This window comes from Trachurus trachurus (assembly GCF_905171665.1).
Source record: "Trachurus trachurus genome assembly, chromosome: 12".
Lineage (NCBI taxonomy): Eukaryota > Metazoa > Chordata > Actinopteri > Carangiformes > Carangidae > Trachurus > Trachurus trachurus.
In genome coordinates, this window is record NC_139908.1 from 421,952 (window position 1) to 440,577 (window position 18,626).

An 18,626-nucleotide genomic window follows, 5' to 3' on the forward strand; every position below is an offset into this window, starting at 1 on the left:
ATTAATCAGTTTGTCCATTTGGTAGTGTGCATGTACATTTTGTTATTCAAATCTCTATGCTGTTTTATTAGTGTGAATGTTCTTCAGATCTTTATTAGTGTGAATGTTCTTCAGATCTTTATTAGTGTGAATGCTGACAGTATTCATGACAGTGTAAAACTCAGCTCATCCTTGGCTCTTTGTAGCTCAGTGGTGGAGCCGTTCATTTGCCAACTCCAAGCTTGTGAGCTCAAATCTTGCCTGAACAATCTTGATAGGACATTTTTCCACCAGTCTCTCTCTTTACCTCTTTGTCTTTCTCTCTTGGTTTGTGTTAACATGCCTCTTGTTGACACCGCTGCTCTCAGATTGATATGCACTGAAACTTTGAACTCCAAGACGGCAGCAGAGACAAAGCACTGCTCATGAATGATTTGAATTCAGACATTGTGTGTCTTTCATGTCTGCCCTCTAATGGGCTCAATGCACAGCTGCACTACTTCCTGAATTTAATGCTGCTCTTTTGTTTCCTGTCTTACATTATTGGACAAACCGATTCATCCAGGTGTGTCTGAGTCAAAATGGTCAGACACACCTGGATTAATCAGTTTGTCCGATAATGCACTTTGGAAAATATGAGTTGTCTGTTTGTTTTTTCCCTGTTTCCCTTCCTGTCCTGTTCCTTTTCATTTGCTTTTACAATAAAACCTTATTGTCCACCATCATTCCTTTTTCATTTTCCCTTTTTCCTTTTATATTCCTCTTCTCCTTCCCATTTTTATTACCTTTCCCTTTTCCTTTCTCTCATTCCTTTTCCCTGTCTTTTTGTTTGCCCTCATTTCCCTTTCGTTCACTACAAGTGTGGATTGCGTCAACACAAAGAAACTTTTCATCCCTTTTCATTTTTCCTTTCCTCTTTCTTTTTGTTTGCTTTCCCCTTTTCCCATTCTCTTTTCCTTTCTCCTGTCTTTTTGCTTGCCCTTACTTTCCTTTTCCCTTTTCCTTCAACTTTGTTTAACACAAAAATAACCTCCATTCTTTCTCCCATTCCCCCATTTCGTTTCCTTTTCTGTTGTTTTCCCTCTTCCCTGTAACTTTCCTTTCCTAATTGGGTTTTCTTCCAGCACAAAGAAAGAGAGGACAATTGGGCATGAATCAAACACTCAGAATCCTTTGAGACTGGACTGATGATCGTTCTGTATGCGATTCATCTAATTATGAATGTCACCAACTCCGGGATGTTTTCTGTTTCCTCCGACTCTGCAGTCGAGCAGTGAGATAAAAGCATCAATATGCAACTACTTTATTTAAACGGGGTAAAAGGAACGAGACCCTGATAAGAACTTCTTCTTCCTCTTCCTCTTGGTGGGCAGAAATGGACCCGGTCTGCCAGATTCTAGACTTTATATTGCGACACATGAGTTCTGGTTCGGTCTTAGACCAGATCACTGAGAGGATTCTGACCCAGGTCTGATTGTACATTTTGGGCCAACGTGCAGTTTTGTAGAATATGATGATGTTTGTTCTGGTGTGGCTCTTTCCTTCGGTCGTTTACGGCTCAAACCCACAGAGGTGCGTTTCCCAGACAGACATTGGACCTAATTGTAAATAAAAGTCTCGGCAGCCTTTTCAAAGAGCAGCGAGCGAGCGAGGACATCGGTGTGTTTTTAAGGGCAGCTGCAGTAGAAACTATCAGATTTGTCCTGTGTTTTATGTTTTGTCATTCCCACCACCGACTCCAAACAACTTCATCGACTTCGGCTTCTTCTCAGTTTTGTGAAAAATGATGGTCTACTGTTAGGAAATAACCAATGAATTATAATCTGCAAACAGTGAGGCCGTTTACAGATCTCACCCAGGAACACTGATGGACGACTGCCACACTGCAGCTCGTTGTTTTCTTCTTTTTCTTTTACAATTTGAAGAATTTGGCAGAGCGATGTGAAACTGTGAGCACACGGTGAATCCTCCCCTCCCATCAGTCTTGTATATGCATACAATCACTATCACATCTGCTAACAAATGCCTTTTTCTGGTCTTTTTTTTCTTTTTTTGAAGTGTTGAACCCATCTGTTTGAATGGAGAAGATGTTTGTGATCTGACCACATGTGTTGTTGAGGTTCAGAAAAATGGTTGACAATCTGGAGTGTCATCTCACCACCCTCTTTTGTTAGAAAATGGAAAACAGAAACACTGGAATGTCAAAGATTTTTTAAATAAAAAAGGTAAATGTGACATTTCTTCTGTTGTGCAGTGTCTCAACCTTTTTATTTTATATAAGAAAGAATTGATATTTATTATAGTCAACAAATAATTCATAGCTTTATTGACAGAAAATTAATCTGCAGCTGTTTATATCACCGTTTATTACTCTTGCAAAATGCTTGAGAAATAAAAAATAAAAAACCTGAATAATGAAACTTTGAAATCATTTACAGTGATAAGTGTCGTGATTTTATTCTTGTTTTTCAAGACCTGTGTAGCGGCTGCAGTACCGAGTGAGTCCTGTAGGTGGCAGCGTGTGGTGAGTGACGTTACCTACGCCACCTGTAGTCTGTCTGGAATTTTATTTTATAACAGTTTTACAACAAACTGCTGATTTCTTGTTTCTTGGTATGAAACGTGATGTTTTGAACAGGTAGAGGTTAGAGAACAATGCGGAAGCCGCTGTAAGTCCGAATTTTGATTAAATTTAATTGTAAAGCGAATTTCAAAATGGTCAAAAGGACGTTACTTGCGACCACAGAACAATTTTAGAATTAGTTCGGAGCCATTAATGAACATCGAAAAAACGATAGATTCTTGAACAAAAACGAATCTAAACGTCCAGACGCTGCAGTTGGAGTATGGATGGTAGGAAATGACCTGATCATAGGTGACCTGATATCTGAGGTAAACATAGATTACGAGTGGAAATGCCCTTTAAGTCCAGAGACACTGATGATGGTCTGTCAGGTCCAGAGGACACGAATGGTAAATGGTAAATGGACTTGCACTTATATAGCGCTTTTCTAGTCACTCGGACCACTCAAAGCGCTTTACACTGTAATGGTCGCATTCACCCTTTCACACACATTCATACAGCACTGTTCGCAGACAGGCTTTGGAAGATAATCATTCACACACATTCACACACGAAGGGACGATGGTGGACTGGACTCTATGTGTGACAGTGGACCTGTTCTCAGATCAGTTCAGACTGCAGCGCTGGAGTCTCCTCCACTTCCTCTGGTTCATCTGACAGGAACTGGTGAAGAAGCTGTGGACTCAATGTGAATCCTTCCACCTACAGACAGACAGACAGAGGAGAGGTGATGAATGACAGACTGCTGAGTCAGTGATGCAGCAGCCACTTCAGTCCTGTTCAGACCAGATGTGTCAGTTGTTGTTAGTCAGTAGTTGAGTGAGTGGACATTGGCCTGTAGTGAGAGTGAAGCCGTTTCCTGTAACATTGTGTAGAGAGGGGGGGTGGAACCACCTTCACACCTTTTCACACTGTATTGCTGTGTCTTCATCAACAACATGGATTTAGTCAATCTGATATGAGTGATAGATGCAACAGGACGTCTGGCTCCTACTTCCTGGTTTCATCCTAACACCTTTACCTGATGCTGGAACATTTAGACCTTCAGCTATGGCATCCTGTCTAGATGTCTATGTCTATATGTCTAAATGTCTTGTTGTGGATCTGAGTTACATGATGAAAACAAACTCCAGAAACCAGTTAAACTGGCCAGAAACACTTTTCCTTCATGAGTTGATTGATCTGGAGGGAAACAGCTACAGACTTGACTGACCTCAGAGTCTTCAGTCTACAGCGTGGACTGTCCATGAGATCACGCAGATCCTTCAGGTCTGAATCATTCAGGTTGTTGTACATCAGGTCCAGGTGTCTCAGGTGGGAGGGGTTGGACTTCAGAGCTGAGACCAGAGAAGAACAGCTGATCTTTGACAACCTGCAGCTCATCAATCTGAATGAAGAATAACAGAAGAACAACATTCATTCACCTCTTCATGTCAAAACGGATTAATCATTGCTGCTCAGGACAGTCTGTCAATATAGAATCAATATCTGATCAGACAGATCACTGACTAAACTCTGACTCCAATACTTTGATTCAGGACTGAACTGGATCAAAGTCTAAAGGTCCAGTCCTGATCCAGGACTAAAGTCTTTCTTGGTCCTGGTCTCAGGAAACTAATACTACACACATTCAACTGAACACACACATGTTGACAACCCCCCCCCCCCCCCCCCCCCCCCATCTTATGTGATGGCTTCCGACCAGTCAGTCTTTATTCAGTCAAACGCTCTGACTTTAAGATCAGATTCAAATCATCTCTGTGAACAAAATGAAGTCAAGTGAACAGACATTATTGATCAGACTGAGTGAAATGATCTGAAAGTGAAGAGTCATTGTCAGTGTGAGAGAAGAACAAGTGGAAACATGAGACAACAACTATTTCAAACGTCCTTCATTCATCACATCAAAGTCCATGATTTGAGTTCTGAGTGAAGATCAATCAGGTTCAGTTGTGGATCAAAGTTCTAAGATCTACAACAGTAACAGTCAGTGAACTGACCCCAGAGTCTCCAGTCTACAGTCTGGACTCTCCAGAAAACCACTCAGATACTTCACTCCTGAATCCTGCAGCTTGTTGTAGCTCAGCTCCAGTTCTCTCAGGTGGGAGGGGTTGGACTTCAGAGCTGAGCCCAGAGAAGAACAGCTGATCTCTGACAACCAGCAGCTCCACAATCTGAATAAAGAATAACAGATGTAGATCAGATCAGTGGTAATGGATCAGATGTGTCCTGATCAATGATCAGTGTCTCAATGAGTAGAGGGACTTTGTCCTTCTGTTCTTGTGTTCTTCTGTTATTGGGCCTCAAAGAGCCTGAGCCCTATCAGAGCCTTTCAGACACATGTCACATCTACAGTGGAAGGACAATCAGCTCTTTGTGGAACATTGAAGCCTGTAAATCTGTTTTAACAGACACCAGGAATAAAATGATCAACGGTGAAAATGGACTCAATAGATTCTGTTTTCAAGAACCAGCTGGAAATCAACTGGAACCTTAGAAACCTTTGATGTTTCCAGAAATCTCCAATCTGCTGCCGTTCATCATCATCACTGATGTGACTTCAGCTTGGTGAAATATTTGTTGAAGCTTCTGTCATGTTCAAATCAGCAGCAGAACATCTGTGAGTTTGATCCTCATCAAGTTTCTGATTTGAAGATCAAAATCTAGATGATAAAAACCAGAGAACTTGTCTCCATCACAAACACTGACTGGTCTCTCCTTCTTCTTGTGGTAATAAACACTGAGTCCTTTCTCTTCTCCAGCTCTTTGTTGAAATCCTCAACCAATGAACAAGTGAAACTTCAAACATTTGACCTGAATACAGACAAAAAACTACGACAGAAAAACTGACCTCAGAGTCTCCAGTCTACAGTTTGGACTCTCCAGTCCAGCACACAGAACCTTCACTGCTGAATCCTGCAGGTTCATGTTGTTACTCAGGTCCAGGTGTCTCAGGTGGGAGGGGTCGGACTTCAGAGCTGAGGCAACGACTTCACAGTGAGTCTCTGAGAGTCCACAGGAACGTAGTCTGTGATTAGAGAAAACATCAAATCTGTTCAAATAAAACTCTGATGTAAATAGTGAAACTACAGTTGGTGCATATGATGGTGGGACATGATGATGGGATGGTTCAGCTCATCTTCATGGCTCGGTCCTGCACCTGATTGGCTGGGCCCTTTTTAAATAGAGTTTATTTCCTCCTGAAGGAGCTCTGAGGCTTCCTCTTCTTTAATTCTATTCAACGACAACATCCAATCATATGACTAGATTTCAGTCCTGAGCTACAATAACATTCATGATCTTTGTAAAAGCAACAACCTAAACACCTGTTACTGAGTCATTAACCTTAACCCTATACCACTTTTCTTCATAACAAAAAGACACACCATTTCCATTTGCAACCGATATATGGACGCTGCTACGCTGAGACCCCCTGTAACTCAGAGAAGCCACGGAGGACTCTGAAACTTCTCCCAGCCCTTAGTCCACATGAGGGTGAGTAGATAATGAGTGAAATTTCAATTTTGGGTGAACTATCCCTTTAAATGAATAGACATATAACAAGGTCTGTTCATAAATGACAGTGGCTTGGCCGACATGAATATATGAACAACCAGCCCCCCTGTAATCCTCTCAGCAGGCACGCCGATTTTTCCCAGTGGTCACCCGTGGTACTGCAACAAAAAATCCCATGCGGCCCAAAAAGGATTTTTCCCATAGACCGCAATAGTAAAAGAGAAGCCTGTAAAACTGTTCACAGGACACGTCCAGCTGTAACCTCCGTTAATGACTAATCTTTGTATTCTATATTTTTAAGTCATGGACTTTTTATCTGTCAAAATGTTTTCTAACGGTCAGAAAAGCCACAGAAAAGTCTAATTTCTGAGCGTGACGTCACGGCTGTGTCCGTGCACTCGCAGTGTGTGTATCTCGGGACTGAGGATGCCTGAAACTAATGAGACGCTGTCCGGCACAAAAATCACTCAGAAAAGTGGAAAACACGGCTCAAAGGTGAGTTTTTGTTTAGTCACATCAAGTTAATTTAACTTTATGATATTTAATGTCTGTTATTAGTCTCTTGTCAACTCGTATTCTTAAACGTAACGTTTTAATTGATGAGATCGCCTCGTAGTGACCGCATTTACTGACGTGAAACCGGACTGCTTTACATTACTGCTCCTGTAAAACTCATATTTTTCAGTAATTTTAGCTTGAAAAGTCATTTATGCTGTATGTGTGTGTGTGTGTGTGTGTCAACAGTGTCTCATCGCGGCTGATGTTCTACACCTGTTGCTCCGTTCACAACGTCAACGTTAATTTATTTTTACGGCTTAATTAATGCCACGGTGGTAAAATGTAAACCGAGACTTGTCCAGACTCCTCCATGGTCGGTGTGTGTCTTGTGTGTGTCCTGACGGTGCAGCTGCTCCCCGTCTTCACCGGGGCCTGAGGAAGAACCGTGGACGTCCTCCTCCTCCTCCTCCTCCTCACCGTCGTCAGTGTGTGTTTGTTCAGTGTCAGTATGCTAAATGATCACTTAAACTCATAATCATATTATTAAATTGTTCGGAAAAAAACAAACATGCTTGTGACTTTTTTCTTCTTCTACCAAATCCATCTGCAACTGTGTCTGGGGCATTCGTGTTTAATTAAAATGTCTGGTTCTGTAACAGCTGTATTTAGTGGACACTGATATTCTGCGTGTTGTGGAAATATTGTTAAAGTTAAACTGTTGAATTACAAAGAGTCTCATCCACCTGAAGGCTTAATGATGATGATGAAACTATGAACACAGCCAGTACAGACAATTATTAAAAGGAAGATGCATTTGCCAAAGAGCTCTAACTTTCTTTAATCACAGTGTGGTTGATAAAAACAAAACACGTGTGACTAAGTTTAAATACCTCCACCAACATCCTGTAAATACAACTGGTGAACTGTGCAGCAAGTTAAATATACTATTCAATATAAAAAAGGTAAGAGTAAAGCCCTCATTACATTATTTGAGGTGTTCTGGGATCTAAGGACAGAGGATGTTGTTACGATGCCATGTAAAGCCCTTTGAGACAAACTGTTTGTAAAAACAGGCTATACAAATAAAATTGCCTTGCCTTGTCATCTCTGTCATGTTTAACAAAAATACAGTTAATTATGATTTATTTTCCATTGTGATTTAAGCTTACAGGTTCAGACTAAAGGCTGGTTTATACCTCCGGATACGGATGAATTTCGTCCGTCCGTATCAAACGTCATCTCCGTAACTGGCCTTCATACCTCCGTCCGGTTTAACCGTTTTTATGGACGTAACGCAACTTATCCTCTAGGGGGCAGTGTGTGTCTAATTACAGTGTTGTTGACACGGCAAATGTTGCCATGTCAACGAACGCTGTCATTACTGGCACCAACATTAAATGTATGCACCCACTCACCCTCTCACATATCTTCTCCAAATTCTGCACCATTTTTAAATGTTTAATGTTTACTCTCGTCTTCTCCTCCTTCTTTGAATTTCCGGCAACTACTCTCTTCTTCGCCGATTTTCGTAATGGAGTGACTTTTCTCTGCTTCTGACTCAATACTGCCACCCCGGTTACTGGTGGTATTGCTCCGTTTCATCCGGAGCACTCCGGATTCGTAAGCTCAGAGGCAACGGATCCACTGACGGATGAAACGACCTCCGGATACGGACGAAAGTGTCCGTATTAGTTTTTACCGTAGGGTATAAATGGGCCTTAACTCGTTTTCAGTGTAACGTCGTATATTAATTAACAAAACGATTTAACGATCATATAAACGGTCGTAGTAAACCTGCGATCGGCCATCTTACTTTTTAAATCGTTATCTTTGTTTTAAAGTCCGTGTGAGTCCTGTAAAAGTCTTAATACTCATTCTTTAAAGGTACAGTATGTAAGAAACCTAAAGCAACTGGCCGTAAAATCCTCCTAATATGTCACAGAGACTCAGGAATAATGTTCATATGTTCATATTCAGATGAACTCACCAACAACAATAGTACAGCCAGAGTATTCGCATTAAAAATCTTTTTTTTGCAGACTGCAAATCATGTTTGAATTTACGTGTTGGCATGTTGCGCCACCTAGCCCTCTCTCCCAGTCACGGCGGCGTCAGTGGTGTTTCAGCCTCAGTCTGCTTCCACTGAGCTGCTGCTACAACTGGGAGAAAAAACCAGATCGCTGTGTTTTGAATTTGACTGCAGTAACCGTTTTTGGCCACATTCTTACATAATGTACCTTTAAATCCACAAGTAATACATTCATGAACGTGCAGCGCCAAAACTAGAACGGCGGTTGCTCGTTCTCATTGCCCCAGGGCATGATGGGAGGCCGCAGAGCATCATGGGGGGTGACTCAACTGCGCATGCTCTATGGGCCGCATAACGCGGAAGTAAACCCGGAAGTCAGAAACTTTTTCGGCGTATGCGCCAGGCGAGCAACTTCCATTGAAATGAACGGCGGCCATTTTCCGGTCCGGTATCCAGTTAATATAATACATCCATGGCTACAACGCATCACATGTCAATATTTAGCCTGTGTGTAATATTGTACATGGGCCCATTGCAAATACAATAGAAAAATAAAGTATATAACAAGTATAGTGAGTCAGTCACACACCTGTGTGTGCAGTGTGTGAGAGGAGCAGCAGAATGAGAATAAATGACAACAACAGACTGATGGAGATGATGTTTGCTGCTCACATGCTACTGGATTCACTGGATATGAGAAACACCAGCTCCAGGCCAGTTGAACCTCTGTTATAGGCAGAGTTCAATCTGACCGTTCCTCTCTCCTCAACACAAGAGGGAGGGGCTCAGTCTGTCAGGTGATGCCCCTCCCAACAGCTGAGTTTAACCTTACATCTTGTTGCCTTGGTAACAACTTCAGAGCTGTCTGCAGTGACCGAGCCACTTTACTCACACTACGTACACAACGTAGCTTTGACCTATAGGAGTCATTTACAGTGAGGATGGGGGTTGTACCTGAGGACATTGATCAGACTGCACACAGCTCCCTCTGGAGACACTACAGCTTTAATACTACACAGTCCTACCAACAGCTGGAAACACTGAGGTGGAGGATCAGTGGAGCTGCTTTCATTTGTTTCATCAGGTTGGAATCAAACCAAAAAGTCAAAATAAACTCAACAAAAACACTAAAGATGTGTTTTTATTCACTGAGCAGCAACAACACAACCAACTGAAGAATCTCCATGTTGGAGCTCACAGCTTTAACAACAGCTCCAGAAAAAACACAACTGACCTGTCGTTGTTTAAAGTCATACTAAGATGAAAACAATGAAAACTGGGTTTATATGAATTTGACTGAACCACTGATCTGATCCACTGATCAATAATTATATTGATTGTCTGGACTCACTCAGCCTTCCTGCAGTTCCTCACAGCTGGGATCAGTCTCCATCGTCCCTGATCTGATGTGTTGTACTTCTCCAAGTCCAACTCATCCAGAACCTGCTCTGACATCTGCATCATGTAGGCCAGAGCTGAACACTGGATCTCAGAGAGTTCCTCCTCTGATCTGTTCTCTGACTTCAGGAACTGTTGGATCTCCTGATGAACTGACTGGTCCTTCATCTCCGTCAGACAGTGGAAGATGTTGATGCTTCTGTCAGGAGAGATGTCATCACTGTTCATCTCCTTCAGGTTGTTGATGGCTCTCTGGATGGTTCCTGTACTGTTGTCTGTCTGACCCAGCAGACCTCCTAACAGCCTCTGGTTGCACTCCAGAGAGAGGCCATGAAGGAAGCGAACAAACAGGTCCAGGTGACCGTTTCTACTGCTGAGGGATTTCTGCATGGCTCTCTGCAGGAAGTTAACCAGGGGTGGAAGCCTGCTCGCATTGAATCCAAAGAACTTAGAAGCATTTTTAAAGACAGACTCTGACTTTGGGTTTGAGTCTCTCTTGATGTAGTCCATTCCCAGGAAGTTCTTGAGGACCTGTGTGTTCCTGTTGGTGAAACAGTGGAACATGTAGACTGCAGCCAGAAACTCCTGAACACTCAGATGAACAAAGCAGTAGACTGTTTTCTGGAAGATCACACTCTCTCTTTTGAAGATCTCAGTACAGAGTCCTGAGTTCACCAAGGCCTCTGTGACATCCAGACCACACTGCTCCAGGTCTTCTTGGTAGAACATGATGTTTCCTTCCTCCAGCTGTTCAAACGCCAGCCTCCCCAGCTTCAGAAGAACTTCCCTGTCTGCCTCCGTCAGCTCCTGTGGACTCGTCTCATGTCCTTCACCGTATTTGTTCTTCTTCCTCTTTGTCTGGACCAGCAGGAAGTGTGAGAACAGGTCAGTCGTGGTCTTGGGCAGCTCTCCTCTCTGGTCTGTGGTCAACATGTGCTCCAGAACTGTAGCACTGATCCAGCAGAAGACTGGGACTTGACACATGATGTGGAGGGTCCTGGACGTCTTGATGTGTGAGATGATTCTTCTGGACAGCTTTTTCTTACTGGACCTCCTCCTGAAGTACTCCTCCATCTGGGCGTCAGTGAAGCCTCGGACCTCTGTTACCCTGTCGACACATGTAGGAGGGATCTGATTGGCTGCTGCAGGTCTGGAGGTGATCCAGACCAGAGCTGAGGGAAGCAGATTCCCCTGGATGAGGTTTGTCAGCAGCACGTTGACTGATGACGTCTGTGTGACATCAGACACAACCTCCCTGTTGTTGAAGTCCAGTGACAGTCGGCTTTCATCCAGGCCGTCAAAGATGAAGACAAGTTTACAGACAGCCAGCTGCTCTGCTGTCACCTTCTGTAATGTTGGATGGAAAACATGGAGCAGCCTGAGAAGACTCAACCGCTGATCTCTGATCAGGTTCAGCTCTCTGAACGAAAGCAGAACCAGCAGACTGACATCTTGGTTCTCCAAGCCCTCGGCCCAGTCCAGAGTGAACTTCTGCACCGAGAAGGTTTTTCCAACGCCAGCGACACCGTTGGTCAGAACCACTCTGATGATGGGTCTCTGTTGGACAGGTGAGACCGTAGAGACGTCCTCTCTCTGTTGGACAGGTGAGACCGTAGAGACGTCCTCTCTCTGTTGGACAGGTGAGACCGTAGAGACGTCTTCTCTCTGTTGGACAGGTGAGACCGTAGAGACGTCCTCTCTCTGTTGGACAGGTGAGACCGTAGAGACGTCCTCTCTCTGTTGGACAGGTGAGACCGTAGAGACGTCCTCTCTCCGTTGGACAGGTGAGACCATAGAGACGTCCTCTCTCTGTTGGACAGGTGAGACCGTAGAGACGTCCTCTCTCCGTTGGACAGGTGAGACCGTAGAGACGTCCTCTCTCCGTTGGACAGGTGAGACCGTAGAGACGTCCTGTCTCTGTTGGACAAGTAAGTCTTTAAAGATGTCGTTGCACTTGATTGTAGTGTCATGGAGGGTCTTCTTCTTGGACGTTGTCTCCAGCTGTCTCACCTCATGTTGGGTATTAACCTCTTCACTCTGTCCCTCTGTGATGTAGAGCTCAGTGTAGATCCTGTTGAGGAGGGTTCCACTTCCTGTTCCACTTCCTGTTGCCTCAGTTCCTTCAGTCACTCGTTCACATCTGCTCCTCAGACTGATCTTATGTTGATCTAAAACCTCCTGCAGACCACCATCTGCTGAGAGACAAGAGACAGAGTCAGACTGAAGACAGAGAGTCTGACAATCTGATCAGATTATTTTCATCAGCTACAGAAAAACTACAGACAACAAAGAGAAGGTTTGAATCATCATCTTAAATGTCAGTGCTGTGTGATGGAACAATGACTCTGGAGAAAACAACAAATGACCACATCAGCAGACAGATGTTCAGTCTCACTTTGTCCACAGCTGCTCTGATTGGCTGTCTGCAGCTCACCTCTGGTTCTGGGTCTTTGTCCACTGCAGGACAGCTGCTCGTCCACAGAGACACCGCTCCTCTTCTCTCTGTCAAGACATTTCTGGATCAACAACACGTCTCAGTCACAGGTCAACATCTCGGCTCTGATTGGTTAACCACCTCAAGGGGCGGGGCTTCAGTAACCAGAGGAGCAGAGGGAAAGAAGAGAGAGAGTCCTAATGAGCTCCTGATCCAGCTCCTGATCCTAATCCTAATGAACCTGTGTTGGAGCTCTGGTCGAGTGTGAGGAGACTGAAGCTGACAACAGAAGCTTCAGCAGCTTCACCTGAGCTTCACTACATGTTGTGGAGAAGCTCACACAGTTACAGACAGGAAACGCTGATTACTCCTCTCTTTAAATTCATCATTGTGCTCTTTCAGCTGTTTGGTTTCTGATTTTTCAAAATAAAAGTCTCTCTGCATCAGCTGCTTTAATGTCTACTGTGACTTCAGTTTAATTTGTGCCGGAACAAGATCTGGCACCTCACCAAACGCCGCCTGCATCGCTCCCTACCCCTCGATTTCCCCTGCTGTTAAACCGGTCTGCCCTCTCTTCCTATGAACCAGTCTGCCATCCAGTCCTCCCATTAAGCTGGTCTGCCCTCTCTTCCTATGAACCAGTCTGCCATCCAGTCCTCCCATTAAGCTGGTCTGTCTTCTCTTCCTATGAACCAGTCTGCCATCCAGTCCTCCCATTAAGCTGGTCTGTCTTCTCTTCCTATGAACCAGTCTGCCATCCAGTCCTCCCATTAAGCTGGTCTGTCCTCTCTTCCTATGAACCAGTTTGCCATCCAGTCCTCCCATTAAGCTGGTCTGCCCTCTCTTCCTATGAACCAGTCTGCCATCCAGTCCTCCCATTAAGCTGGTCTGTCTTCTCTTCCTATGAACCAGTCTGCCATCCAGTCCTCCCATTAAGCTGGTCTGCCCTCTCTTCCCATGAACCAGTCTGCCATCCAGTCCTCCCATTAAGCTGGTCTGCCCTCTCTTCCCATGAACCAGTCTGCCATCCAGTCCTCCCATTAAGCTGGTCTGTCCTCTCTTCCTATGAACCAGTCTGCCATCCAGTCCTCCCATTAAGCTGGTCTGCCCTCTCTTCCTATGAACTAGTCTGCCATTCAGTCCTCCCATTAAGCTGGTCTGCTCTCTCTTCCTATGAACCAGTCTGCCATCCAGTCCTCCCATTAAGCTGGTCTGCCCTCCCTTCCAATGAACCAGTCTGCCATCCAGTCCTCCCATTAAGCTGGTCTGCCCTCCCTTCCAATGAACCAGTCTGCCATTCAGTCCTCCCATTAAGCTGGTCTGTCCTCTCTTCCTATGAACCAGTCTGCCATCCAGTCCTCCCATTAAGCTGGTCTGCCCTCTCTTCCAATGAACCAGTCTGCCATTCAGTCCTCCCATTAAGCTGGTCTGTCCTCTCTTCCTATGAACCAGTCTGCCATCCAGTCCTCCCATTAAGCTGGTCTGCTCTCCCTGCCTCCCTTGCCTACCAGAAGCTTCCTCCTGTTGTTAACATTTCCATGTTTCTCACATTCTCTGTTGTAAACTGTTTTCTTGTCTGTAACAACATCTCTGTCACGTCCGCCCGTCCTGGGTGAGGCAAGGCAAGGCAAGGCAAGGCAAGGCAAGGCAAGGCAAGGCAAGGCAAGGCAAGGCAAGGCAAGGCAATTTTATTTGTATAGCCCGTTTTTACAAACAGTTTGTCTCAAAGGGCTTTACATCCCATCATAACAACATCCTCTGTCCTTAGACCCTCACATCCACTGAGGAAAAACTCCATGGAAAACCCCTTTAACAGGGAAAACCAGGAGAAACCTCAGGGTGAGCAACAGAGGAGGGATCCCTCACCCAGGACGGACAGACGTGCAATAGATGTTGTTACAGACAAGAAAACAGTTTACAGTTTGTCACAGAATGTGCGAAATATGGAAATGTTAGCAGGAGTTGATGAAGGCAGTCTCTGGTGGGGGCAGGGAGAGCTGGCCAGCTCGATGGGAGGACTGGGTGGTAGACTGGTCCATGGGAAGGGAGGGGAGGCCGGTCTAACAGCAGGGGAAAGGGTGGGAGGGGGGCGATGCAGGCGGCGGCTGGTGCAGAGAGATGGAGAGTGCGAGACACCAAGGCCAAACTACAAAGTACAACAGAAAATGACAGTTCAAAAATATACTGAGGGGAGGGGAGGAGAGGAGAGGAGAGGAGAGGAGAGGAGAGGAGAGGAGAGGAGAGGAGAGGAGAGGAGAGAAGAGAAGAGGAGAGGAGAGGAGAGGAGGAGAAAGGAGAGGGCTCTGTGTAACCAGATGTGTCTCCCAGCAGTCTAAGTCTATAGCAGCGTAGCTATAAAATGGTTCAGAGCTACCTGAACCAGCCCTAACTAAAAGCCCTGTCATAAAGGAAGGTCTTAAGTCTAGACTTAAATGTAGTTAGAGTGTCTGCCTCTTTGACCCATGGAGAGAGCTGGTTCCACAGTAAAGGAGCCCGGTAACTGAAGGCTCTACCTCCCAGTCTGTTTTTAGAGATACTGGGAGTCACTAACAGACCTGCGTTCTGGGAGCGGAGTGCTCTGGTAGGACAGTAAGGAATGATTAGTTCTTTCAGATAGGTTGGAGCTTTATCATTAAGAGCCTTATAAGTCAGCAGAAGGATTTTGAAGTCTATTCTAAATCCTACAGGAAGCCAGTGGAGAGAAGCTAAGGTGGGAGAGATGTGCTCTCTCTTCCTAACTCCTGTCAAAACCCTCGCTGCGGCATTCTGGACCAGCTGGAGACTCTTTAGAGAGTTTTTCGGACATCCTGACAGGAGAGAGTTGCAGTAGTCTAGCCTAGAAGTGATAAATGCATGTACTAGTTTCTCAGCATCACTCTGGGAGAGGATATTCCTAATCTTAGTGATACTGCGCAGATGGAAGAAGGCGGTTCTAGTCACGTGTTTTATGTGGGAGCTAAAGGAAAGGTCCTGGTCAAAAATGACTCCAAGGTTCCTCGCGGTTGTACTCGGGGTCAGGGTGATGCCATCTAGAGTAGCGATCTGATTAGAGAAAGTGTCCCTGAGATGTTTAAGTCCAAACACAATGACCTCAGTTTTATCTGAATTCAGTAGCAAGAAGTTAGAGGACATCCAGGATCTAATGTCTTTCAGACAGTCTTGCAGATTGATGAGGCGGATTCTGTCATCTGGCTCAATGGACAAGTAGAGTTGCGTATCATCCGCATAACAGTGAAAATTGATTGAGTGCTTCCGGATGACGCCACCTAATGGGAGCATGTAAAGAATGAAGAGGATTGGCCCTAAGACTGAACCCTGTGGTACACCATACGTAACTCTGCTATACACTGAGTGGTTGTTATTAACATTAACAAATTGAAACCTGTCAGATAAGTATGACTTAAACCATTTTAGGGCAGGTCCTTTAATCCCAATTTCATGATCTTGTCTCTGCAGCAGGATGCTGTGGTCGATGGTGTCAAATGCAGCACTGAGGTCCAAAAGTACAAGTACGGAGACGAGACCTCTGTCTGAAGCTATAAGAGGGATCCCTCCTCTGTTGCTCACCCTGAGGTTTCTCAGATTTTTCCCTGTTAAAAGGGTTTTCCATGGAGTTTTTCCTCAGTGGATGTGAGGGTCTAAGGACAGAGGATGTTGTTATGATGGGATGTAAAGCCCTTTGAGACAAACTGTTTGTAAAAACGGGCTATACAAATAAAATTGCCTTGCCTTGCCTCACTGATTGGATCCGGGACCTCCTCTGTCAATCAAATGTGTTATATGTGATCATTTATTTCTCAGACCGCCATAGCGGGCATATTGCAGATGCTATGTCGAGTTATTACAATGTTTCCATTTCGTGACTTCTGCCGCCGTGCTTGTATTTTTTTTTTGTTATAATTTTGAAAATTGGCCAGATTCTCTTGTGTTTCTTTGTTTGACTTCCTGCCCAAATTGATACGATCGCTTGTGGCTCAAAATACACAAAATACACCAGACCCCCCCCCCCCCCGGAACAGCACCCTATTTGTTATCTGGGACCTACACATGGACAAATTAAGCACTGCTCAGACATGGGGATCGTACACAGAGTCTGATGGATCTGGTTCCTGGTTTCTCTCTGTTTCCTTCACACGAGTCTAATGACTGAATCATCTTCAGATCAGTTAACAGTAGAAACCGTCTCCTACCGTGCCTCTGAGGGTCTAGATTCAGGACTGAAGTCTGGAGGATGATCATTGGACCTGTCACTCTTCATAGACGGACAGATGGATCCTGAAGACTCTGAGGGTCCAGGTTCAGGACTGAAGTCTGGAGGATGATCATTGGACCTGTCACTCTTCATAGACGGACAGATGGATCCTGAAGACTCTGAGGGTCCAGGTCCTGGACTGAAGAATGGAGGATGATCATTGGACCTGTCACTCTGCATGGACGGACAGATGGATCCTGGAGACTCTTCTCTCAGTCGGTGGTTCTGACCTCTGCAACAACACTTAATGTGTCAAAAACGAAAGACATGAAAATTGATTTCCGTAAGAATCCACCTGTCACAGCCCAAACCTTTGTCAAAGGCACAGCTGTGGACATAGTCAACCATTATAAGTATCTAGGCACCATCCTGGATGATAAACTGTCTTTTGAGAGCAACTCAGATGCCATCTGCAGGAAAGTAAATCAGAGGTTGTTTTATTTAAGGAAACTGAGGTCTTTTAACGTTCATAAGAAGTTTCTTAAACTGTTTTACTCATCTTTTATTGAGTCTATCTTAACTTTTGCAATGATTTGTTGGTTTGGGAACCTTAGCATATCAAATAAGAATAAGATGAAGAATGTGGTCAAACTCTGCCAAAAAACAATTGGCACTAACTTGAATGACCTTGATCATGTTTATCAGGTCAGAGCCATTCAGAGGGCAAGGGCCATTCTGGCAAACCCTCTCCACCCTCTTCATGCAGAGTTTCGACTCCTCCCATCTAAGAGGAGGTACACGTTCCCTTGTCAGGCCAAATCAAACAGATATTTAAAATCCTTTGTCCCGTCTGCCGTTAGATTCCTTAATACGCTGTAGGCGAACCTGTTGGGAAGGATGTACAGTACTGTAATCTGTGATGACTATATGTATTTATTGTGTCATGTGTGTGCTATGTGAGCTCTACTGTGTTGAACTTTTGCTGCAAACCAAATTGCCCTTCGGGGACATTAAAGATTTTCAAATCAAATCAAACACAAACATGTTTTTATTCATATCATATTTTGTACAGTAGCCTACCAGGGCGACCAGGAAGGAAAAAATGATCCTGTCTGAACCCTGACCCCCCCGCTGGTCTCCCTATATAGACCCCTGCTCTCTAGTCGTCAGTACCTCAGCTCAGAACAAACAGATTCAAAAGTTCCTTTGTGCCAATCACAATTGGCCTCAGTAAAGTTACAGTGAGCCTGTCTCCCCGAGGAACTGTTGCCTGGAGCTTTAATGTTGGACTGGATGATTGAATGTGTGCTGTTTTTGTTTTTTGTTTTGTTTCCCTGTTTGTATCCTATTTTGTGTGTTTTGCTGGCAGCATGACAAATTGCCCTCCAGGGGGATAATGAAGTCTACTAACTAACTAACTAACTAACTAACTAACTAACTAACTAACTAACTAACTAACTAACTAACTAACTAACTAACTAACTAACATCAAGCAGCTATCAGTTCTCTGATGACAGAGGCATTGTGGGAAGTCTACAGTGACATCAGCGTCCAGCACCACACACTGTAGTGAAGGACTGATTGTCACTGACTGGAGCTACACACTGAAGTTCAACGGTCAGGCTGTAAAATGATCCTGTTTACTGTCTGGACTTTAGATCACAACTGCTCCGAGCAACCGGTTTTATGTTTTTATGTTCTTATGTACCAGTTTTTAAAGTGTCTTTGTTTTAAACTATGTATTTTGGTCTTTTTTGATTTTACTGTGAAGCTCTAAACTGAACTCTGTTGCAGAGACAGTTTGGAGGTTCACAGGTTTGTAGCAGGTCTCTTACTGTGACTCTGAGGGTCCAGGTCCAGGACTGAAGTCTAGAAGACGATCTTTGGACCGGTCACCCTTCACAGGGGGACAGATGGATCCTGGAGACGCTGCTTCGTCCCCCTCTTCCTCCATATTAACACTCCTCTTCAGGACTTCAGTTAGGAAACCACCAAC

General features: G+C 44.5%; 1 protein-coding gene across 1 annotated transcript; it reads right to left on the reverse strand.

The window, feature by feature from the left end:
- Positions 1-3,163: 3,163 nt before the first annotated feature.
- Positions 3,164-18,626, reverse strand: LOC310995004 (protein NLRC3-like; the record flags this gene model as incomplete). The annotated part of the gene is made up of 9 exons (XM_083983934.1): positions 18,466-18,626; positions 16,629-16,922; positions 12,439-12,506; positions 11,922-12,199; positions 9,958-11,561; positions 5,415-5,591; positions 4,564-4,737; positions 3,764-3,872; positions 3,164-3,265 (listed from the first exon to the last, which is right to left on the reverse strand). The coding sequence occupies exons 1-9, from the start codon at positions 18,582-18,584 to the stop codon at positions 3,164-3,166; spliced, it is 2,925 nt and encodes a 974-aa protein (XP_083840060.1). The 5' UTR covers positions 18,585-18,626.